The sequence below is a fragment of the Sphaerodactylus townsendi genome, linkage group LG13 (genome assembly GCF_021028975.2).
Source record: "Sphaerodactylus townsendi isolate TG3544 linkage group LG13, MPM_Stown_v2.3, whole genome shotgun sequence".
Lineage (NCBI taxonomy): Eukaryota > Metazoa > Chordata > Lepidosauria > Squamata > Sphaerodactylidae > Sphaerodactylus > Sphaerodactylus townsendi.
In genome coordinates, this window is record NC_059437.1 from 54,104,342 (window position 1) to 54,129,292 (window position 24,951).

The window sequence follows — 24,951 nt, forward strand, 5'->3', positions numbered from 1 at the left end:
CCCCCACCCCCCCCCCCCCCCACCCCCCCCCCCCCCCACCCCCCCCCCCCCCCACCCCCCCCCCCCCCCACCCCCCCCCCCCCCCACCCCCCCCCCCCCCCACCCCCCCCCCCCCCCACCCCCCCCCCCCCCCACCCCCCCCCCCCCCCACCCCCCCCCCCCCCCACCCCCCCCCCCCCCCACCCCCCCCCCCCCCCACCCCCCCCCCCCCCCACCCCCCCCCCCCCCCACCCCCCCCCCCCCCCACCCCCCCCCCCCCCCACCCCCCCCCCCCCCCACCCCCCCCCCCCCCCACCCCCCCCCCCCCCCACCCCCCCCCCCCCCCACCCCCCCCCCCCCCCACCCCCCCCCCCCCCCACCCCCCCCCCCCCCCACCCCCCCCCCCCCCCACCCCCCCCCCCCCCCACCCCCCCCCCCCCCCACCCCCCCCCCCCCCCACCCCCCCCCCCCCCCACCCCCCCCCCCCCCCACCCCCCCCCCCCCCCACCCCCCCCCCCCCCCACCCCCCCCCCCCCCCACCCCCCCCCCCCCCCACCCCCCCCCCCCCCCACCCCCCCCCCCCCCCACCCCCCCCCCCCCCCACCCCCCCCCCCCCCCACCCCCCCCCCCCCCCACCCCCCCCCCCCCCCACCCCCCCCCCCCCCCACCCCCCCCCCCCCCCACCCCCCCCCCCCCCCACCCCCCCCCCCCCCCACCCCCCCCCCCCCCCACCCCCCCCCCCCCCCACCCCCCCCCCCCCCCACCCCCCCCCCCCCCCACCCCCCCCCCCCCCCACCCCCCCCCCCCCCCACCCCCCCCCCCCCCCACCCCCCCCCCCCCCCACCCCCCCCCCCCCCCACCCCCCCCCCCCCCCACCCCCCCCCCCCCCCACCCCCCCCCCCCCCCACCCCCCCCCCCCCCCACCCCCCCCCCCCCCCACCCCCCCCCCCCCCCACCCCCCCCCCCCCCCACCCCCCCCCCCCCCCACCCCCCCCCCCCCCCACCCCCCCCCCCCCCCACCCCCCCCCCCCCCCACCCCCCCCCCCCCCCACCCCCCCCCCCCCCCACCCCCCCCCCCCCCCACCCCCCCCCCCCCCCACCCCCCCCCCCCCCCACCCCCCCCCCCCCCCACCCCCCCCCCCCCCCACCCCCCCCCCCCCCCACCCCCCCCCCCCCCCACCCCCCCCCCCCCCCACCCCCCCCCCCCCCCACCCCCCCCCCCCCCCACCCCCCCCCCCCCCCACCCCCCCCCCCCCCCACCCCCCCCCCCCCCCACCCCCCCCCCCCCCCACCCCCCCCCCCCCCCACCCCCCCCCCCCCCCACCCCCCCCCCCCCCCACCCCCCCCCCCCCCCACCCCCCCCCCCCCCCACCCCCCCCCCCCCCCACCCCCCCCCCCCCCCACCCCCCCCCCCCCCCACCCCCCCCCCCCCCCACCCCCCCCCCCCCCCACCCCCCCCCCCCCCCACCCCCCCCCCCCCCCACCCCCCCCCCCCCCCACCCCCCCCCCCCCCCACCCCCCCCCCCCCCCACCCCCCCCCCCCCCCACCCCCCCCCCCCCCCACCCCCCCCCCCCCCCACCCCCCCCCCCCCCCACCCCCCCCCCCCCCCACCCCCCCCCCCCCCCACCCCCCCCCCCCCCCACCCCCCCCCCCCCCCACCCCCCCCCCCCCCCACCCCCCCCCCCCCCCACCCCCCCCCCCCCCCACCCCCCCCCCCCCCCACCCCCCCCCCCCCCCACCCCCCCCCCCCCCCACCCCCCCCCCCCCCCACCCCCCCCCCCCCCCACCCCCCCCCCCCCCCACCCCCCCCCCCCCCCACCCCCCCCCCCCCCCACCCCCCCCCCCCCCCACCCCCCCCCCCCCCCACCCCCCCCCCCCCCCACCCCCCCCCCCCCCCACCCCCCCCCCCCCCCACCCCCCCCCCCCCCCACCCCCCCCCCCCCCCACCCCCCCCCCCCCCCACCCCCCCCCCCCCCCACCCCCCCCCCCCCCCACCCCCCCCCCCCCCCACCCCCCCCCCCCCCCACCCCCCCCCCCCCCCACCCCCCCCCCCCCCCACCCCCCCCCCCCCCCACCCCCCCCCCCCCCCACCCCCCCCCCCCCCCACCCCCCCCCCCCCCCACCCCCCCCCCCCCCCACCCCCCCCCCCCCCCACCCCCCCCCCCCCCCACCCCCCCCCCCCCCCACCCCCCCCCCCCCCCACCCCCCCCCCCCCCCACCCCCCCCCCCCCCCACCCCCCCCCCCCCCCACCCCCCCCCCCCCCCACCCCCCCCCCCCCCCACCCCCCCCCCCCCCCACCCCCCCCCCCCCCCACCCCCCCCCCCCCCCACCCCCCCCCCCCCCCACCCCCCCCCCCCCCCACCCCCCCCCCCCCCCACCCCCCCCCCCCCCCACCCCCCCCCCCCCCCACCCCCCCCCCCCCCCACCCCCCCCCCCCCCCACCCCCCCCCCCCCCCACCCCCCCCCCCCCCCACCCCCCCCCCCCCCCACCCCCCCCCCCCCCCACCCCCCCCCCCCCCCACCCCCCCCCCCCCCCACCCCCCCCCCCCCCCACCCCCCCCCCCCCCCACCCCCCCCCCCCCCCACCCCCCCCCCCCCCCACCCCCCCCCCCCCCCACCCCCCCCCCCCCCCACCCCCCCCCCCCCCCACCCCCCCCCCCCCCCACCCCCCCCCCCCCCCACCCCCCCCCCCCCCCACCCCCCCCCCCCCCCACCCCCCCCCCCCCCCACCCCCCCCCCCCCCCACCCCCCCCCCCCCCCACCCCCCCCCCCCCCCACCCCCCCCCCCCCCCACCCCCCCCCCCCCCCACCCCCCCCCCCCCCCACCCCCCCCCCCCCCCACCCCCCCCCCCCCCCACCCCCCCCCCCCCCCACCCCCCCCCCCCCCCACCCCCCCCCCCCCCCACCCCCCCCCCCCCCCACCCCCCCCCCCCCCCACCCCCCCCCCCCCCCACCCCCCCCCCCCCCCACCCCCCCCCCCCCCCACCCCCCCCCCCCCCCACCCCCCCCCCCCCCCACCCCCCCCCCCCCCCACCCCCCCCCCCCCCCACCCCCCCCCCCCCCCACCCCCCCCCCCCCCCACCCCCCCCCCCCCCCACCCCCCCCCCCCCCCACCCCCCCCCCCCCCCACCCCCCCCCCCCCCCACCCCCCCCCCCCCCCACCCCCCCCCCCCCCCACCCCCCCCCCCCCCCACCCCCCCCCCCCCCCACCCCCCCCCCCCCCCACCCCCCCCCCCCCCCACCCCCCCCCCCCCCCACCCCCCCCCCCCCCCACCCCCCCCCCCCCCCACCCCCCCCCCCCCCCACCCCCCCCCCCCCCCACCCCCCCCCCCCCCCACCCCCCCCCCCCCCCACCCCCCCCCCCCCCCACCCCCCCCCCCCCCCACCCCCCCCCCCCCCCACCCCCCCCCCCCCCCACCCCCCCCCCCCCCCACCCCCCCCCCCCCCCACCCCCCCCCCCCCCCACCCCCCCCCCCCCCCACCCCCCCCCCCCCCCACCCCCCCCCCCCCCCACCCCCCCCCCCCCCCACCCCCCCCCCCCCCCACCCCCCCCCCCCCCCACCCCCCCCCCCCCCCACCCCCCCCCCCCCCCACCCCCCCCCCCCCCCACCCCCCCCCCCCCCCACCCCCCCCCCCCCCCACCCCCCCCCCCCCCCACCCCCCCCCCCCCCCACCCCCCCCCCCCCCCACCCCCCCCCCCCCCCACCCCCCCCCCCCCCCACCCCCCCCCCCCCCCACCCCCCCCCCCCCCCACCCCCCCCCCCCCCCACCCCCCCCCCCCCCCACCCCCCCCCCCCCCCACCCCCCCCCCCCCCCACCCCCCCCCCCCCCCACCCCCCCCCCCCCCCACCCCCCCCCCCCCCCACCCCCCCCCCCCCCCACCCCCCCCCCCCCCCACCCCCCCCCCCCCCCACCCCCCCCCCCCCCCACCCCCCCCCCCCCCCACCCCCCCCCCCCCCCACCCCCCCCCCCCCCCACCCCCCCCCCCCCCCACCCCCCCCCCCCCCCACCCCCCCCCCCCCCCACCCCCCCCCCCCCCCACCCCCCCCCCCCCCCACCCCCCCCCCCCCCCACCCCCCCCCCCCCCCACCCCCCCCCCCCCCCACCCCCCCCCCCCCCCACCCCCCCCCCCCCCCACCCCCCCCCCCCCCCACCCCCCCCCCCCCCCACCCCCCCCCCCCCCCACCCCCCCCCCCCCCCACCCCCCCCCCCCCCCACCCCCCCCCCCCCCCACCCCCCCCCCCCCCCACCCCCCCCCCCCCCCACCCCCCCCCCCCCCCACCCCCCCCCCCCCCCACCCCCCCCCCCCCCCACCCCCCCCCCCCCCCACCCCCCCCCCCCCCCACCCCCCCCCCCCCCCACCCCCCCCCCCCCCCACCCCCCCCCCCCCCCACCCCCCCCCCCCCCCACCCCCCCCCCCCCCCACCCCCCCCCCCCCCCACCCCCCCCCCCCCCCACCCCCCCCCCCCCCCACCCCCCCCCCCCCCCACCCCCCCCCCCCCCCACCCCCCCCCCCCCCCACCCCCCCCCCCCCCCACCCCCCCCCCCCCCCACCCCCCCCCCCCCCCACCCCCCCCCCCCCCCACCCCCCCCCCCCCCCACCCCCCCCCCCCCCCACCCCCCCCCCCCCCCACCCCCCCCCCCCCCCACCCCCCCCCCCCCCCACCCCCCCCCCCCCCCACCCCCCCCCCCCCCCACCCCCCCCCCCCCCCACCCCCCCCCCCCCCCACCCCCCCCCCCCCCCACCCCCCCCCCCCCCCACCCCCCCCCCCCCCCACCCCCCCCCCCCCCCACCCCCCCCCCCCCCCACCCCCCCCCCCCCCCACCCCCCCCCCCCCCCACCCCCCCCCCCCCCCACCCCCCCCCCCCCCCACCCCCCCCCCCCCCCACCCCCCCCCCCCCCCACCCCCCCCCCCCCCCACCCCCCCCCCCCCCCACCCCCCCCCCCCCCCACCCCCCCCCCCCCCCACCCCCCCCCCCCCCCACCCCCCCCCCCCCCCACCCCCCCCCCCCCCCACCCCCCCCCCCCCCCACCCCCCCCCCCCCCCACCCCCCCCCCCCCCCACCCCCCCCCCCCCCCACCCCCCCCCCCCCCCACCCCCCCCCCCCCCCACCCCCCCCCCCCCCCACCCCCCCCCCCCCCCACCCCCCCCCCCCCCCACCCCCCCCCCCCCCCACCCCCCCCCCCCCCCACCCCCCCCCCCCCCCACCCCCCCCCCCCCCCACCCCCCCCCCCCCCCACCCCCCCCCCCCCCCACCCCCCCCCCCCCCCACCCCCCCCCCCCCCCACCCCCCCCCCCCCCCACCCCCCCCCCCCCCCACCCCCCCCCCCCCCCACCCCCCCCCCCCCCCACCCCCCCCCCCCCCCACCCCCCCCCCCCCCCACCCCCCCCCCCCCCCACCCCCCCCCCCCCCCACCCCCCCCCCCCCCCACCCCCCCCCCCCCCCACCCCCCCCCCCCCCCACCCCCCCCCCCCCCCACCCCCCCCCCCCCCCACCCCCCCCCCCCCCCACCCCCCCCCCCCCCCACCCCCCCCCCCCCCCACCCCCCCCCCCCCCCACCCCCCCCCCCCCCCACCCCCCCCCCCCCCCACCCCCCCCCCCCCCCACCCCCCCCCCCCCCCACCCCCCCCCCCCCCCACCCCCCCCCCCCCCCACCCCCCCCCCCCCCCACCCCCCCCCCCCCCCACCCCCCCCCCCCCCCACCCCCCCCCCCCCCCACCCCCCCCCCCCCCCACCCCCCCCCCCCCCCACCCCCCCCCCCCCCCACCCCCCCCCCCCCCCACCCCCCCCCCCCCCCACCCCCCCCCCCCCCCACCCCCCCCCCCCCCCACCCCCCCCCCCCCCCACCCCCCCCCCCCCCCACCCCCCCCCCCCCCCACCCCCCCCCCCCCCCACCCCCCCCCCCCCCCACCCCCCCCCCCCCCCACCCCCCCCCCCCCCCACCCCCCCCCCCCCCCACCCCCCCCCCCCCCCACCCCCCCCCCCCCCCACCCCCCCCCCCCCCCACCCCCCCCCCCCCCCACCCCCCCCCCCCCCCACCCCCCCCCCCCCCCACCCCCCCCCCCCCCCACCCCCCCCCCCCCCCACCCCCCCCCCCCCCCACCCCCCCCCCCCCCCACCCCCCCCCCCCCCCACCCCCCCCCCCCCCCACCCCCCCCCCCCCCCACCCCCCCCCCCCCCCACCCCCCCCCCCCCCCACCCCCCCCCCCCCCCACCCCCCCCCCCCCCCACCCCCCCCCCCCCCCACCCCCCCCCCCCCCCACCCCCCCCCCCCCCCACCCCCCCCCCCCCCCACCCCCCCCCCCCCCCACCCCCCCCCCCCCCCACCCCCCCCCCCCCCCACCCCCCCCCCCCCCCACCCCCCCCCCCCCCCACCCCCCCCCCCCCCCACCCCCCCCCCCCCCCACCCCCCCCCCCCCCCACCCCCCCCCCCCCCCACCCCCCCCCCCCCCCACCCCCCCCCCCCCCCACCCCCCCCCCCCCCCACCCCCCCCCCCCCCCACCCCCCCCCCCCCCCACCCCCCCCCCCCCCCACCCCCCCCCCCCCCCACCCCCCCCCCCCCCCACCCCCCCCCCCCCCCACCCCCCCCCCCCCCCACCCCCCCCCCCCCCCACCCCCCCCCCCCCCCACCCCCCCCCCCCCCCACCCCCCCCCCCCCCCACCCCCCCCCCCCCCCACCCCCCCCCCCCCCCACCCCCCCCCCCCCCCACCCCCCCCCCCCCCCACCCCCCCCCCCCCCCACCCCCCCCCCCCCCCACCCCCCCCCCCCCCCACCCCCCCCCCCCCCCACCCCCCCCCCCCCCCACCCCCCCCCCCCCCCACCCCCCCCCCCCCCCACCCCCCCCCCCCCCCACCCCCCCCCCCCCCCACCCCCCCCCCCCCCCACCCCCCCCCCCCCCCACCCCCCCCCCCCCCCACCCCCCCCCCCCCCCACCCCCCCCCCCCCCCACCCCCCCCCCCCCCCACCCCCCCCCCCCCCCACCCCCCCCCCCCCCCACCCCCCCCCCCCCCCACCCCCCCCCCCCCCCACCCCCCCCCCCCCCCACCCCCCCCCCCCCCCACCCCCCCCCCCCCCCACCCCCCCCCCCCCCCACCCCCCCCCCCCCCCACCCCCCCCCCCCCCCACCCCCCCCCCCCCCCACCCCCCCCCCCCCCCACCCCCCCCCCCCCCCACCCCCCCCCCCCCCCACCCCCCCCCCCCCCCACCCCCCCCCCCCCCCACCCCCCCCCCCCCCCACCCCCCCCCCCCCCCACCCCCCCCCCCCCCCACCCCCCCCCCCCCCCACCCCCCCCCCCCCCCACCCCCCCCCCCCCCCACCCCCCCCCCCCCCCACCCCCCCCCCCCCCCACCCCCCCCCCCCCCCACCCCCCCCCCCCCCCACCCCCCCCCCCCCCCACCCCCCCCCCCCCCCACCCCCCCCCCCCCCCACCCCCCCCCCCCCCCACCCCCCCCCCCCCCCACCCCCCCCCCCCCCCACCCCCCCCCCCCCCCACCCCCCCCCCCCCCCACCCCCCCCCCCCCCCACCCCCCCCCCCCCCCACCCCCCCCCCCCCCCACCCCCCCCCCCCCCCACCCCCCCCCCCCCCCACCCCCCCCCCCCCCCACCCCCCCCCCCCCCCACCCCCCCCCCCCCCCACCCCCCCCCCCCCCCACCCCCCCCCCCCCCCACCCCCCCCCCCCCCCACCCCCCCCCCCCCCCACCCCCCCCCCCCCCCACCCCCCCCCCCCCCCACCCCCCCCCCCCCCCACCCCCCCCCCCCCCCACCCCCCCCCCCCCCCACCCCCCCCCCCCCCCACCCCCCCCCCCCCCCACCCCCCCCCCCCCCCACCCCCCCCCCCCCCCACCCCCCCCCCCCCCCACCCCCCCCCCCCCCCACCCCCCCCCCCCCCCACCCCCCCCCCCCCCCACCCCCCCCCCCCCCCACACCCCCCCCCCCCCCAAAACCCCCCCCCCCCCCCCCCCCCCCCCCCCCCCCCCCCCCCCCTCCCCCCACCCCCCCCCACACCACCCCCCCGCCCAACCCCCCCCCCCCACCCCCCCCCCCCCCCACCCCCCCCCCCCCCCACCCCCCCCCCCCAACGCCCCCCCCCCACCCCTCCCCCTCCCCCACACACCCCCCCCCACCCCCTTCCACTCCCCCCCCCCCCACCCCCCCCCCCCCCCAGGGAATCAAACCCGGTTCCTCCAGATTAGATACGTGAGCTCTTAACCTCCTACGTCATAGTAGACAGATTCCAGAAGGTTAGACTCAACAATGGCTAAGCTAGCAAAAAGGAACTTCCACATTCTGTGGCAGAATACCCTTGTACTAGAGCCGAACCGTGACTTATGAACTTCTGGCTTGCTACTCCTGAATACAGAATGCTGGACTTTGGGAGGAGGGCTCGAAACTAGAGGCCCTCAAGCGCCCCCTTATGGTGCTCCCTTTTCATTGACCCTTTACTTCTGACCCCAAGCCACGCTGCTGCCTAGGAGAGGGCCAGAGGTGGGATCCAGCAGGTTCTCACAGGTTCCCAAGAGTAGGTTACTAATTATTTGTGTGTGCCGAGAGGGGGTTACTAATTGGTGATTTTGCAACGTGATTTTTGCCTTACATTACGCCCCTTCTCTCAGCACACAGAACTTGAAGCAGTCTAGCAGGAGGTGCACTGGTGTGCGTGGCAGCCTGCACCTGCGTGCATTCGTTTCCCACCCAAGGACCGGCGCAGCGGCTGCGTCCTTGCCACAGCCCCGCCCAGGAATGCCCCGCCCCCGAAATGCCCGGCCACGCCCCCGTTGTGCCTTGCTCAGCCCCATTGGCGCAACGCCACAGTTTGAATCCCCCCACCATGGGAACCTGTTACAAAATTTTTTGGATCCCACCACTGGAGAGGGTGGTTCCTCTCCTTGCCCAAGCTGACTAGGACACGCAGCAGCTGGAAAGAGGCGCCGAAAGACTTCCAGATGGCTTAGGTACTTACCCATCAGTTGGCATCTGAACATGCAGGAGGGTTTTTTTATACCCGACAATCACAGTTCAGGGCATCAAGAATCTTTGCTTTCTGACTGCAGCCAGAACTCCGGTACTGAGCAAACTAGGCCATGTGTGGCCGGGCACACGAGTCTCACTTCCTTTCTCTACCCTTGAACCGGCCTCTGGTTGGGTGAAGGGATTTGCTTTGGCAATTGGGAGCGTATAAATATGCTTGCTGAAGGTAAGGCGTGTTTAGCATGAATTTAAAAAAGAGAAGCATTTGTTTTTTTCCGCTTGTGAGTAATGCAACATACATGAATGACATCCTTTCTGGTTCTGGCATCGCCTGCGGGCTCATTTATTTTTAACTTCTTTCTCTCTCCTAGGACTGCGTGCAGTTAAATCAATATACGTTGAAAGACGAAATCGGGAAGGTGAATGTTTGGGTTTCTTTTCTTCTCTGAAATTTGGACATGGCTAGCTGGGCGGGAAGGAGCTAGAGTTAAAGGCCCGTGGCCAGGAGAGGAAATTGAAGGGCAGCTAGTAACCTGGGATCCAGACCCACAATTCAGTGTGTGATTCACAGAGCACCCAACCATCATAGAAAGTTTCTTCTTAGGCAATCAGTTTTTCTAGTGGGGTACCAAGGCCAGAGAGAGAGAGGAAGCATGCTTATGTATAACATTATCTTTCCTCCCTTCAGATATTATAGTGGGGGAAAGGGTAAGATTTTGCCATGGCTGCCCATGCTAGAACTGACCAGTTTGGGGGGATCCTCAGAAAGTGCTCAGCTCTGAGCATTTGTGCAAATGGAAAAGGTGTGGTTGGCACAATCTGCAGATTTATTGGCTAGGCTGCTGCTTTTAGCCAGATTCCCCTGAAGCTACATCTGCCCGTTGTGGAAGGGTTGAGAAAATTCATGGGGATGTCTTGGCAAGAGCCGTGCCTCCACGTTGAATTCGGACGTTCAGAACAGAAGTGTACTTGCTGGTTTTGATTCTTTTAAAAATTGGCTGAAATGGATGAGCATTGCGTACCAGACCCGCCCATCCAGGTAAATGTCCTTACCTGTTCCCACAAGAGGCACCCAGATAAGTGAGGGCTTTCCCCTGCAGGCATAAGGACCACTCTAAAGGGCATCCCATTTTAGAAAGTGCTCTTTTTGCTGAGTCATCCCCAGCCTATAACATGTATGTTTGTGTGTGTGATTATTTTTCCCTGTGCAGGGCTCCTATGGGGTAGTGAAGCTGGCCTACAACGAAGATGACAACACCTACTATGTGAGTTCTTGTCCGAGGGGGGGCAAAAAAGATGGGTGGGAGTAGAGCAGACCTGGGCATTATACGGCCCGCGGGCCACATCCGGCCCGCCGGATGACCCTGACTGGCCCCCCTGCCGTGCTGGGGAGCGAGGCACCTTTGAAAGCCCTGCAGAAGCCGGTTGCCTTGGCTCCCGGCTTCTGTGGGGCTTTCAAAAGCGCCTCACCCCCCTGCCTTTTGGCCCGGCCCTCCACAATATTTTCTGTTTCTTATGCGGCCCCATTGAAAAAATAATTGCCCACCCCTAGAGTAGAGCATTCCGAGTCTGAATTATGCCTTGATTAAGTTCTCTGCTTGAGGTCAAACTGGAAAAGATGCTAGTTTGGTCTTCAGAGAACCCAAGTCGGTGTCCTTTTTCCACTGTCGTAAATAGCAATTGTGCATTTCCCCAGTTTGAACCAGAGCTGTGTGGCATGGAACATTTAATCCCCTCCCCCAACCCTTGGCTTCAGTTTCCCACACTGATAAGGTGCAAATAATTGCTGCCCAACCCTTTTGGGGCAACATGCAGGGAACCTACAACAGGTCTGCCTCTTTGCCTCAATAAGACAGGCAGCAATTCTATGGAGCCTTAACAGGGGAGGAAAACAGGGCTGTCAGGACAAGCTAACTGACTCGGAAAGTTGCTGAGGGCCTCGGACAAGCCCAGAGCAGTCCCCAGTAGCGTTGACAATGCTGTAGAGGTCATGTGGCTTGGACCTCATCAGCTACTGGAGGTGTAAACTCACCCACTGCTTCTTCCTCTATTACTGACCACTGGATCCAAGCCATCTGGCACTTGTTTGGCAGGAAGCAACAGGCAAAACTGTGCCCACCAGCCTGACAAGGGAAATGTGCTCCAATCAAGACCATCTTGATGCAGTCAGAACATGTGGGCTCTCTTCCTTTTTAACTGGGTCAAAAATAGACTCTCTTTGATCTGGTGGGGGGGTAACTGAAGTCGACCCGCGAGGGTCGCAAGGAAGAGGCGAGACGCAGCGATATCATCCGGTGGAGAGAAGCCAACGGCAGGAAGCAGGATCCGTGGATCTGGCTAATCCGCGGGTTGCAGGCTAATCTGCCGTAGTCTGGTCCCTGGCACCTTTTATTAGGGTTTTCCAAGAGGCGGGTCGGGAGGCGGGAGAGCGGGAGAATATTGTACAGTACATGACTCATGGGGCTGCGTACGTGAGAGAGGAAACGTTCCTGTCCGGGCCTAATCCATACCTGGGGGTATGCACCCCTTTGTCCCTTTGTCCGGGACATCTTGTGACAGTGAGTCAGGCATCTCATGACCTATGACTCATGGGGGTCTTGTGACAGGTGAGCGTGTGCGCCCAGAAGGGCACAGATGGCACAGGCATTCCTGCGCTCTGTCTGAGGCTCTGCTGGGTTCGTGGGGCTCACCCCTACAGGTAACCTTGACTTAGGGCTTGATAAGTTAAATACCACCCTTCTGTACAGCACTTGGGAGCCAAATCTTTAAGGACTGAAAGTGTGTTCCCAAAATAGTTATTCCCAGTTGAAAATCTGGCTGCCATTTTCTGAACCCATTCTGAACCCTCTTCAGGGGTGGACTCTTGACGAAGTGCGATGTAGAAGTCTAACCTGGCAAGAGCAGTCTTTCTAGAATATGCAGAGCTCTCTCGTTAGGATGCATCCCGTCCTTTCCAAAGCGAAGGAGCTCTGTCCTCTCCAGCATGCCCAGCAGCGAAGGTTTTGCACATCCAGAGAGCTGTTTAAAAGAGAACGTTGCCAAAACCTTGGTTGCTGTTCATAAAGTCAGAAGAGACCACAAGGGCCATCAAGTCCAACCCCTCAGGGACTCTTCCAACTCTATGATTCTATGACAGTGGTGGCGAACCTATGGCACAGGTTCCAGAGGTGGCACTCAGAGCTCTTTCTGTGGGCACGTGCAGAGTGCCCCCCCCACCCCACATCTAGGCTGGCCTGGGTCGCTGGGCTCAATTATTAGCATTAAACCTAAGACCTAGTTTTGGAGAAGCAGTGTAGATAACCCTGTTAAGCGCTGTTAAACCCCACTGATTTTTATGCAAAGAACTAAAGCGTGATCCTTTACCTGGGAGTAAGCTCAGTTGCTGGCAATGGGGCATGCTTCTGAGTAAACCCTCCTAGGGTTGTGATTCACCCGTTGGAAGAGTTGCACGGTTGCTTCAAAGCAGAGCCACTGACTACCACCAAGCTTACTCCTGAGTAATGCACACCTCGAAGCCAACCGTTTTTTCTAAACTAAAACCTCAGCATTCAGGTTAAATTGCCGTGTTGGCACTTTGCAATAAATAAGTGGGTTTTGGGTTGCAATTTGGGCACTCAGTCTCAAAAAGGTTCGCCATCACTGTTCTATGATATGGGGCAGGATAATATTGGAACACTTGGGTTGTTTCTTGGCTCATGTAGCAGCTAGTCAGTGGGGAATGACAGGGGCAGGCCTCGCCTTCTCTTGCCTCCTACGCAAAGGCTGTTTGCAATGTTTTTCCCTTGCCGTAGAAAAGGGGATTCTGACCCCCCCTGCATTAATTTGTCTTCCAGGCAATGAAAGTGCTTTCCAAAAAGAAGCTCATGAGGCAAGCAGGGTTTCCACGTAAGTGTGAACCGGGGAGATCCGCTATCAGGATGCTGGGGTTGACCTGCCGTAAGGCCTTGGGGGGTGGGGTGGGCGAGACCACTGCACTTCAAGGGCCATTAGTGGCCTTGGGCCTACATATCTGAGGGACCACATCTCCCCTTATTGCCCCGCCAGGTGCCTCCGCTCCTCGGAGGAGAACCTACTGGAGGTCCCTGACCTGAAAGACATCCATCTGCTTTCACAACCCTGGCCCCTATCTGATGGTACAGGCTCCCCAAGGAGACCAGGGCCCTGCAGGGCCCTACAAGGTTTCTGCAGGGCCTGTAAAACGGACCTGTTCTGCCAGGTGTTTGGCCAGCCAGGTTGACTGTATGATCCCCGTGACATCTAGGCCTCCCATGGGCACGATGGGGGCGTGGGGGACTGTTGCCATCTGGTATAGTATGTTTTTATAGTATATATGTGTATCTGTTTTTATTGTTTTATGATTTTATTGTATGTGATTGTTGGCTGTTCACTGCCCTGAGCCCTTCGGGGGAGGGCGGTCTAAAAGTTTAATTATAAATGAATGAATGAATGAATGAATGAATGAATGAATGAATGAATGAATGAATGATATAATAATAACAAGCCTTTATTTGGCATAACAATAATCATAACACAATAAAAAACCTGAGATAAAAGGTACACAAATACAAAGGTTTAAGATAGAATATAAATTATTGATTGTGCATCACCTCCAGTAAAAATCGTGCTACCAATTCACAAGTTTCATTGTCAGAATTGTCCAGAAGGAAAGGAAGTCTACCTGAATGAATGATATAAATTGAGAAGAGATGAATGAATAGCTGGCGGGTTTGTGAAGTGGCTGGGAAGCTGCCTACTATATTCAGAGACAGGGTGGGGAAAAGATCTGTCTCCCTTGTGTTGACGCTCCGCAGGGAGGTCTGAATTCCCCTGGCTTCCTGAGGGTTTGCTCAGGCTGGTATTTGCAACAGGGTGCCCCTTCCACACTCCCATGGCCACACAACCTGAATCTTCTTCAGACCTGAAACTTCATGGCTGACTCCTCCTTGTGTGTCTCAAGCAGGCCGTCCGCCTCCTCGCGGTGCCAAGCCCCCCCTGGAAGGCTTCTGCCAGCCCAAAGGCCCTATTGAGCAGGTGTATCAAGAGATCGCCATCTTGAAAAATCTTGACCACCCGAATGTTGTGAAGCTGGTGGAGGTGAGGCTATTTGGGAACAGGGACCAAACTAGGGAGCAGGATGAAGATGCTGATGATTCTGCACAGATTGTCTACCTGGAGTTCAGCGCTGATGGGTAGTGACATAGTGCCAGTGGGGCGGGGGATGACGCCCTGGGCGGAGCCGCAGCAGAGGCGTGGCAATGGGTCACAGCAGGGGCATGGGGCACAGTTTTCCCTCACTCAGCCCCTGCTGATGGGTACCGGGTTTTTTCCCTGAATCCCCATAACGTCATGATTTTCACATCCTGCATGTGAGCTCCCAAAGGCACCTGGAGGGCCACTGCGAGTAGCAGAGTGCTGGACTAGATGGACTCTGGTCTGATCCAGCAGGCTCCTCCTTATGTTCTTAAGGCCATTGCTTTCACCTCCTGCCTGTGAGCTCCCAAAGGCACCTGGTGGGCCACTGCGAGTAGCAGAGAGCTGGACTAGATGGACTCTGGTCTGATCCAGCAGGCTCCTCCTTATGTTCTTAAGGCCATTGCTTTCACCTCCTGCCTGTGAGCTCCCAAAGGCACCTGGTGGGCCACTGCGAGTAGTAGAGAGCTGGACTAGATGGACTCTGGTCTGATCCAGCAGGCTCCTCCTTATGTTCTTATGCATTCGGGCACCTCCAGCTCCAGTTTTTCTCCTACCTTTCTCAAAATTGCTGTGCTTCAAAGTTTTGGGAAAGATCTCAGAAAAGCCTGGGTAGCTGCTGTATGGGTGGGAAAATTCAGGTTTCCCAGTTCATGTGGCAGCCATTTTCCCTGACTCCATGGCAGCCATGCCCCCCTCCCCCACAGGGAGCCTTTTTGCTTTCAAAAAAAAGTCAGCACTAGAATATAATTATATCGATATATTGTGACAACAGGTGTAGCAGGATCTCTGAATTTTTATCTTTCGGTTTGAAAAAAAGTAAGTCTCCAGCTTCATCCTTTGCAGAGATATAAGGAAATCTACTAAGTTCTGGGAGTAGACCACAAACTGAGCATGAGTCAGCAGTGTGATGTGGTAGCCAATACGATTTTGGGCTGTATCAACAGGAGTATAGTGTCAAGATTGAGGGATGTAATTGTATCTCTCTGTTCTGCATTGGTTAGTCCTCACCTGGAATGTTGTGTACAGTTCTGGGCACCGCAGTTCAAGAGGGATATTGACAAGCTGGAATGGGCCCAGAGGGGGACAACCAAAATGGTAAAAGGTCTGGAATCCATGCCCTGTGAGGAGAGACTTAGGGAGCTGGGGATGTTTAGTTTGGTGACATGATAGCCTTGTTTAGATATTTGAAGGGATGTCATGTTAGTGAGGGAGCAAGCTTGTTTTCTGCTGCTCCAGAGATTAGGACCAGGAGTAATGGTTTCAAGGTGAAGGAAAAGAGATTCCACCTAAACATCAAGAAGAACTTCCTGACAGTAAGGGCTGTTTGACAGTGGAATGCACTATCTCGGAGTGCGGTGGAGTCTCCTTCTTTGGAGGTTTTTAAGGAGAGGCTGGATGGCCATCTGTCAGGAGTGCTTTGATTATATGTTCCTGCATGGCAGGGGGTTGGACTTGATGGCCCTTGGGGTCTCTTCCAACTCTATGATTCTGTGAAAATGGCATATTTTTGCTACCAAAGGGACTAGAGACTTCAATGTTTTTTTTAAATGAAAGCCAGGAATACAGAGAACCTGTTACATCTATACAGTGGTGGGATCCAAATTTTAGTAACAGGTTCCCATGGTGGCGGGATTCAAACCTACTCATGAGGCACCCCTTGTGGAAAGCCACTGTTGCCCACCACAACTGGAAATTAGGCTGTGGTTGCAAATGTTGCTGCTCTGCCATTTCAGGATGGTTTTAATCAATAAACATTTTTTCTAAACTAAAACCTCAGTATTCAGGTTAAATTGCTGTGTTGGCACTTTGTGATAAATAAGTGGGTTTTGGGTTGCAATTTGGGCACTCGGTCTCGAAAAGGTTCGCCACCACTATCCTACAGCAACGAAATCTAAAAACTTGACTTTCTAGCTGAAAATGAAATGGAGATTCTCAGAAATGCAAGTTCTGTGCCAGATTCTGCTGCCTAAGAGTAATGGGAAATCAGAACCCCTGGCTATTTTGGCGTACAGTGTGCCATGTTGAAATTTGTGCTTCTAGAATCTGGTTACGGGTTGTCGTGTTCCTTCTCATCTCTGGTGCCTCTTTTATGTTTCCTTGTCTGTGGTGTCAACAGGTGCTAGATGACCCCAGCGAAGATCATCTGTACATGGGTAAACAAGCTCCCCTTCCCACCTGCTTTTGCATGCTCGGCGTCTGTCTCAAAGAACCTCCCCCCACAATACATAATTGTTCCGCTTTCCATTGGTGAGGCAGAGCTCTGCAGCCAACATCTCCAGCCCATAGAAATTTGCCTAAAGGTGTTCTCTCCAGCGGAGTGGAGGCCTCGTTTGTATATTCCTTTTAACTATTGTTAGCTTACACATTTGCATTTATGAATGTATGAAACCTTTAATGGCATATATATATAAATTATACAGTAAAAATTGGCTAGTAAAAAGAGTTTAAAAAAACAAGCATCATGAGAACTGGAATATTATACCACTGAATTGGAATTGAGTCTACTAAGCATTTGGGAACACACAAATGATGACAACACACAAGAATCTGGCAGTTTGTTCGATAGTAACAGCTGAGTTGCTGTCTAACAAGAACAAAGTTTTAACAGCATCTGTGGTGTTGCCTAGATCAGTTATAAGAGGATTAAGTAGTCTTTCCCGCTCTACAGCATATAGAGGGCAATATAATAGAACATGATGGACGGTTTCTTCAAGACCAGGATTGCAGCTGCAAGATCTATCAGAGGATGGAAGATGGTGCTCTCTGTTGTATCGTCTGGTAGAAGGAAGAACATTGCATAACACGTTTGCATTTACTGTCACAGTGCAGAGATCGTGCTGTGGCCCGCTTGTCCTTGTAAGGCTCAGACACACAATGGGCCATTTCGAAAGGTGTTTTTGGAACCTTCTACTGGGAAACTCGTGGTTGAGAAATACTTGGTGATTCGGGGTGGAGCCTAAGGAGGGTGGGGCTTGGAGAGGGGAGGAGCCTTGGGGTGGCGGAATGTCCATCCTCCAAAGCAGCCATTTTCTCCAGGAGAACTCATCTCTGCAGTGTGGAGAATAGTAGTAATTCCCGGAGATCTCCAGGCCACACCAGGAGACTGGCAACCCTAATCCAATAAGATGAGGCAGAGGCCTTATGGGTAAGGGAAACACTATGTGGGGTGGGCGTGGAGAGTTGGTCTGTTGGCCAAAGGTGGTGCCTCATGAGTAAGGTGACCAGATGGTCACCTTCACAAACCGGGACAGGCGGGTGGGCGCCCGCGCCCGCGCAGCCACAGGAGCACACTGCCTTCTGGGGTGCTCCCGTTTCCCGCCCTGTCACAGGGCGGGAAATGGCAGCGCCCCAGAAGGCAGTGCGCTCCTGCGGCCGCACGGGAGGCTGCCGCACTGCCTTGCGCCCCAGAAGGCAGTGCGGCAGCCTTCCAAAACCCGGGACGTTTGAAAAAACCCACGGGACGCAGGACAAGTTGTTTCCAATTCCAATTCCAAAGCCTTTATTAGCATTATAAACTACAGAGTTAGTAGAAAAGTAGAAAAGAGGCATTTATCTACTAACTGAGACATTAAAACATTAAAATGCATTAAAACATTAAATACATTAAATACATTAAAACAATGTTAAACGTTCACAACCACGCCTTGTAAACCGCACACATATAAATTAATTAACCATTACTACTATGTAGACAATGATTGCGCCTGACCAAATAGTGCCTCAAAAAACTTGCAACATTCTCACATACAAGATCACAGGACCCATTGAGTAGAAAGTTCATCACAGATGGTAACCTGACAGCGTTTGAGCTCTCTACCAATGGACAGATGTACATGGAGCGTATAGACTCGTATATTGGACACTCCAATAGTACATGTTGAGCCGTCTCAACAACGGCCATGTTACATTGACATAACCTGTTCTCATATGGAGTGTTATTATACCTGCCAAGAGTCATAGCGTTAGGTAGAGCATTAAAACGAGCCAAAGTGTACACTCTGCGTTGTTTGGGGTTGCACAGAATGTACAGATAGTTGGCACAGTAATCTGATCGGACAATTCCCAAGGCCTGTGGGGAGCAGCTTTTTCCCCCCTCCTGCAACATTCTCAGTTTCTCTCGTTCAACTAAAACAGATTTAATTTCATTATGAATTCTGATGGCAGACATAGTTTGGAACTGGTCAGCTGTTAAGCCCATGTTGTTAAGTTTCTTATCTATGTCAGCCAACCATTTCACAGATGTAGATTCTGATAAGAGTTGATGTATAAAACTATTGGGTCTGGGCTCAAAATGAATTTGGGTCCAGTACTTAAGTACTCTTGTCCATGCCATCAGTTCCATACTATTTTGTCCAGTTTCTCTGCATAGGGTGTCATATGGGACACACCTTGGTGACCCTAAAATTCTTCGCAAAAAGTATCCCTGTACTGACTCATAAGGTGATTTAATTTCGGGGAACCATATTGGGGCTCCATATAATAGTTGAGGGATTATCTTTGCGTTGAAGATTTTCAGTGCAGCGGGGACAAATTGGTGTCCTTTAGAGTAGAAAAATCGGAGAATCGCTGCAGCATTCACCCTAGCTTTGTTCTCTGCTTGTTTGCTGTGAGGGACCCAAGATAGGTTGTAACTGAATAGGAGCCCTAGATATCTAAACTGACTTACTTGCTCTAGGACATGGTTGTTCACTTTCCAGCTACATTTACACCTAGATTTTGCAAAGATCATGACTTTGGACTTGTCATAGTTAAGCGTCAGCTTATTTACATGACAGTATTCTGCACTGCAGTTTAGTAGGCGTTTTAAGCCTACTTGGGAATATGACAAGAGAACAGCGTCGTCTGCATAAAGCAGGGTGGATATATGCAGCGAACCTAAGCGTGGCGGATGGCCATCAATTTTAGTTAAGGTTGCAGGGAAGTCATTGAGAAATAGGCAAAATAGACTGGGTGCCAGTGGGCAACCTTGTTTAACCCCTTTGTTAACCATAATTGATTCTGTTAACGTGCCATCTCTTGAAGTTCTTATTTGGCAAGTTGTATTCGTGTGGAACGCTTTAATTAGAGCTAAAAGTCTCTGTTCCATGTTTAGGGTTTTTAATTTATGCCATAAAAGTTCCCTATCTACCGAATCAAAGGCACCCTTCAAATCCAGAAAAGCAGCATAAAGCTTGCTTTTTCTTGTGCCTACGTATTTGCTTGCAAGATGTTGGAGAATTAGACAGTGATCTAGAATAGAGTTACCTGCCCGAAACCCGATTTGTTCTGGGCCGAGTAGCTGATGTTTGTCTGTCCAGCTCTTTAATTTTTTCAGTAGATAGTTAGCATACAATTTGCCTACGATAGATAAAAGGCTGATCGGCCTATAATTAGAGGGACACTGGGGGTCTCCTTTTTTATAGAGGGGTACAATGATCGCCTTTAACCAGTCCTTGGGAATCATTAAAGATTTGTTGATATATGTAAATAATGAGGCAAGCACTGGAGCCCACCAGTCTGGGTCAGTTTTTAACATCTCTGCTACAATGATATCAGGGCCAGCTGCTTTCCCAGACTTTAGTTGGTGAATTAATTCAATAACCTCTCGCCTGTTAACTGGGGCCCATTCAGGCAAATCCTCGGCTGGGCTCATGCTAGAGCTTCGGTCAATCTCTTGGTCGGAGTAAAAAATTCCAGAGTAGTGTTTCTGCCATAATGAAGGAGTGATGTCGGCAGCTATTGGGAGATTTTGACACATGCCCCTATTTGTTAATTGCCAGAATTGTTTTGTGTTATTGGATAGGGTGGCATATAGTAGTTGCTCCCAGTTGCGCCTTATTGACTCTTGACGTTTTATTTTGATGTGGTTGCATAGAGTCTGTTTGAGACTAAACAATTCAGGAGGCGGGAATTTGGCCTTGGAGGCCCTAAATCTATTGTATGTGATCCGAATCTGTTGATTCAAATATTTGCACTCAGCGTCAAACCAGTCTCTGCCTTTGAGATTTCCCTTCCCTCTTTGTTCCCCTAAAAGGGACACCAAATATGAAACAAGTTTTTCATAATTTCCTATACTGCTGCTAACATTATCTGCAATAACTACTGAGGAGCCTAGAAACTTGCAGGTGGTGTTGCTTAGTGCTTCCTTGGTTTTATTGCATGTTTGGGTTGACCATCTTATTATGGGAGTCCCCCCCCCACCCCCCCCCCCCCCCACCCCCCCCCCCCCCCACCCCCCCCCCCCCCCACCCCCCCCCCCCCCCACCCCCCCCCCCCCCCACCCCCCCCCCCCCCCACCCCCCCCCCCCCCCACCCCCCCCCCCCCCCACCCCCCCCCCCCCCCACCCCCCCCCCCCCCCACCCCCCCCCCCCCCCACCCCCCCCCCCCCCCACCCCCCCCCCCCCCCACCCCCCCCCCCCCCCACCCCCCCCCCCCCCCACCCCCCCCCCCCCCCACCCCCCCCCCCCCCCACCCCCCCCCCCCCCCACCCCCCCCCCCCCCCACCCCCCCCCCCCCCCACCCCCCCCCCCCCCCACCCCCCCCCCCCCCCACCCCCCCCCCCCCCCACCCCCCCCCCCCCCCACCCCCCCCCCCCCCCACCCCCCCCCCCCCCCACCCCCCCCCCCCCCCACCCCCCCCCCCCCCCACCCCCCCCCCCCCCCACCCCCCCCCCCCCCCACCCCCCCCCCCCCCCACCCCCCCCCCCCCCCACCCCCCCCCCCCCCCACCCCCCCCCCCCCCCACCCCCCCCCCCCCCCACCCCCCCCCCCCCCCACCCCCCCCCCCCCCCACCCCCCCCCCCCCCCACCCCCCCCCCCCCCCACCCCCCCCCCCCCCCACCCCCCCCCCCCCCCACCCCCCCCCCCCCCCACCCCCCCCCCCCCCCACCCCCCCCCCCCCCCACCCCCCCCCCCCCCCACCCCCCCCCCCCCCCACCCCCCCCCCCCCCCACCCCCCCCCCCCCCCACCCCCCCCCCCCCCCACCCCCCCCCCCCCCCACCCCCCCCCCCCCCCACCCCCCCCCCCCCCCACCCCCCCCCCCCCCCACCCCCCCCCCCCCCCACCCCCCCCCCCCCCCACCCCCCCCCCCCCCCACCCCCCCCCCCCCCCACCCCCCCCCCCCCCCACCCCCCCCCCCCCCCACCCCCCCCCCCCCCCACCCCCCCCCCCCCCCACCCCCCCCCCCCCCCACCCCCCCCCCCCCCCACCCCCCCCCCCCCCCACCCCCCCCCCCCCCCACCCCCCCCCCCCCCCACCCCCCCCCCCCCCCACCCCCCCCCCCCCCCACCCCCCCCCCCCCCCACCCCCCCCCCCCCCCACCCCCCCCCCCCCCCACCCCCCCCCCCCCCCACCCCCCCCCCCCCCCACCCCCCCCCCCCCCCACCCCCCCCCCCCCCCACCCCCCCCCCCCCCCACCCCCCCCCCCCCCCACCCCCCCCCCCCCCCACCCCCCCCCCCCCCCACCCCCCCCCCCCCCCACCCCCCCCCCCCCCCACCCCCCCCCCCCCCCACCCCCCCCCCCCCCCACCCCCCCCCCCCCCCACCCCCCCCCCCCCCCACCCCCCCCCCCCCCCACCCCCCCCCCCCCCCACCCCCCCCCCCCCCCACCCCCCCCCCCCCCCACCCCCCCCCCCCCCCACCCCCCCCCCCCCCCACCCCCCCCCCCCCCCACCCCCCCCCCCCCCCACCCCCCCCCCCCCCCACCCCCCCCCCCCCCCACCCCCCCCCCCCCCCACCCCCCCCCCCCCCCACCCCCCCCCCCCCCCACCCCCCCCCCCCCCCACCCCCCCCCCCCCCCACCCCCCCCCCCCCCCACCCCCCCCCCCCCCCACCCCCCCCCCCCCCCACCCCCCCCCCCCCCCACCCCCCCCCCCCCCCACCCCCCCCCCCCCCCACCCCCCCCCCCCCCCACCCCCCCCCCCCCCCACCCCCCCCCCCCCCCACCCCCCCCCCCCCCCACCCCCCCCCCCCCCCACCCCCCCCCCCCCCCACCCCCCCCCCCCCCCACCCCCCCCCCCCCCCACCCCCCCCCCCCCCCACCCCCCCCCCCCCCCACCCCCCCCCCCCCCCACCCCCCCCCCCCCCCACCCCCCCCCCCCCCCACCCCCCCCCCCCCCCACCCCCCCCCCCCCCCACCCCCCCCCCCCCCCACCCCCCCCCCCCCCCACCCCCCCCCCCCCCCACCCCCCCCCCCCCCCACCCCCCCCCCCCCCCACCCCCCCCCCCCCCCACCCCCCCCCCCCCCCACCCCCCCCCCCCCCCACCCCCCCCCCCCCCCACCCCCCCCCCCCCCCACCCCCCCCCCCCCCCACCCCCCCCCCCCCCCACCCCCCCCCCCCCCCACCCCCCCCCCCCCCCACCCCCCCCCCCCCCCACCCCCCCCCCCCCCCACCCCCCCCCCCCCCCACCCCCCCCCCCCCCCACCCCCCCCCCCCCCCACCCCCCCCCCCCCCCACCCCCCCCCCCCCCCACCCCCCCCCCCCCCCACCCCCCCCCCCCCCCACCCCCCCCCCCCCCCACCCCCCCCCCCCCCCACCCCCCCCCCCCCCCACCCCCCCCCCCCCCCACCCCCCCCCCCCCCCACCCCCCCCCCCCCCCACCCCCCCCCCCCCCCACCCCCCCCCCCCCCCACCCCCCCCCCCCCCCACCCCCCCCCCCCCCCACCCCCCCCCCCCCCCACCCCCCCCCCCCCCCACCCCCCCCCCCCCCCACCCCCCCCCCCCCCCACCCCCCCCCCCCCCCACCCCCCCCCCCCCCCACCCCCCCCCCCCCCCACCCCCCCCCCCCCCCACCCCCCCCCCCCCCCACCCCCCCCCCCCCCCACCCCCCCCCCCCCCCACCCCCCCCCCCCCCCACCCCCCCCCCCCCCCACCCCCCCCCCCCCCCACCCCCCCCCCCCCCCACCCCCCCCCCCCCCCACCCCCCCCCCCCCCCACCCCCCCCCCCCCCCCCCCCCCCCCCCCCCCACCCCCCCCCACCCCCACCCCCCCCACCCCCCTCCCCCCCCCCCCCCCACCCCCCACCCCCCCCCCTCCCCCCCCCCCCCCCCCCCCCCCCCCCACCCCACCCCCCCCCCCCTGCACCCCCCCCCCACCCCCCCCACGCCCCCACCCCCCCACCACCACACCCCCCCCCCCGCCCCCCCCCCCCCCCCCCCCCCCCCCCCCCCCCCCACCCCCCCCCCCCCCCCCCCCCCCCCAAAACAATCCCCCATCATGACTAGAGGTGCCAACTGCAGGTTAGAAAATCCCTGGAGGTCTGTCACCTGGGGAGAGGAGTCTGGAGCGGGTGGTCTTTGGGGAGGGTCCTGATGCCCTAGCACAGGTGTCAAACTCACGGCCCTCCAGATGTTATGGACTACAGTTCCCATCATCCCCTGCCAGCAGCATGCTGGCAGGGGATGATGGGAGCTGTAGTCCATAACATCTGGAGGGCCGCGAGTTTGACACCTGTGCCCTAGAGCCCACCCTGCAAAGAAGCCATTTTCTTCATGGGGAACTGGATTGCAGCTTCTGGAGGGAAGCTGTGATTCCAGGAGATCGCATTTCCCTACATTCACAAGGATTTTATTTATTTACTTGCTTACTCCTTCCACTTAATATACCACCCAGCCCCAGAGGTCTCTGGGCAGCGTACAATACACATGCTAAAACATCGCAATGTAACCCCACCCCCCAATACAATAAAACTAAATTTTGATGGTAAAATACACAGAAATCTACAGATGGCAAACAACAATTCGTTCCATGGGACTGGTCCAGATGGTACAACCACAGAATAGAATACAGGGTGAGATTATGAGACAGAGAAATTAGTAGCCAGCATCCTCACGTTCGAATAATACCGATGGACGTGGTCTATTATTCGGCTATCCTGGAAGGGTACAGTCTTCCGTTCCAGGTCCACATTGCAGGGCAATGTTTTCAACACCGAGTGCCCAAATTGCAACCCAAAACCCACTTATTCATTGCAAAGTGCCAACACAGCAATTTAACCTGAATACTGAGTGTTTTAGTTTAGAAAAAACGGTTGGCTCCGAGCCATGCGTTACTCAGGAGTAAGCTTGGTGGTAGTCGGTGGCTTTGCTTTGAAGCAACCGTGCAACTCTTCCAATGGGTGAATCACGACCCTAGGAGGGTTTACTCAGAAGCAAGCCCACTGCCAGCAACCGAGCTTACTCCCAGGTAAAGGATCACGCTTTAGTTCTTCGCGTGAAAATCAGTGGGGTTTAACAGCGCTTAACAGGGTTACCTACACTGCTTCCCCAAAACTAGGTCTTAGGTTTAATGCTAATAGTCGAGCCCAGCGGCCCAGGCCAGCCTAGATGTGTGGGGGGGGGGGGTGAGGACGACTGTTTGCATGTGCCCACAGAGAGGACTCTGAGTGCCATCTCTGGCACCCGTGCCATAAGTTCGCCACCACTAGCCTAGGGTTACCAACCTGAGAGGGGGGGGCTAGAGTTCCCAGAATTACAGCTGGCCCCTCCTCCAGACAACAGAATCAGTTCTCATAGAGGAAATGGCTGCTCCAGAGGGTAGACTTTATGTCACCACACATCCCCAGTGAGTTTCCCCACCCCCAAACTCTGTCCTCTCTAGACTCCTCTCCCAAATCCTCAGGAAATTTCCAACTTGGGAGTCTGCAACCCTGCTTAACAGCTGCCAGTTCTTGGCCAGGAGGTAGCTGTGGGGGTACAAAGCAATTACAAACACACGACTGTTATTTTCCAGACCCAACCCAAATATCTGAAGCTTCCAGGCTCTTCAGAATTCTTCAGTAGGCTGATTGCAAACTACAAAGGGGAGATGGGGAAGCCAGGAAGC

General features: G+C 68.2%; 1 protein-coding gene across 2 annotated transcripts; it reads left to right on the top strand.

Annotated features, from left to right (window-relative positions):
* Window positions 1-9,272: 9,272 nt before the first annotated feature.
* LOC125443039 (calcium/calmodulin-dependent protein kinase kinase 2-like) lies at window positions 9,273-16,842 on the top strand. Of its 2 annotated transcripts, none has more exons than XM_048514901.1 (5): window positions 9,273-9,374; window positions 10,167-10,220; window positions 12,789-12,840; window positions 13,913-14,049; window positions 16,265-16,842. In XM_048514901.1, exons 3-5 carry the CDS (start codon window positions 12,792-12,794, stop codon window positions 16,397-16,399), a joined length of 321 nt encoding a protein of 106 aa, XP_048370858.1. In that variant the 5' UTR covers window positions 9,273-9,374; window positions 10,167-10,220; window positions 12,789-12,791; the 3' UTR covers window positions 16,400-16,842. The 2 variants fall into 2 exon arrangements, with proteins under 2 accessions (XP_048370858.1, XP_048370859.1); XM_048514902.1 differs by having other exon boundaries at window positions 13,916-14,049; window positions 16,265-16,840.
* Window positions 16,843-24,951: the final 8,109 nt, after the last annotated feature.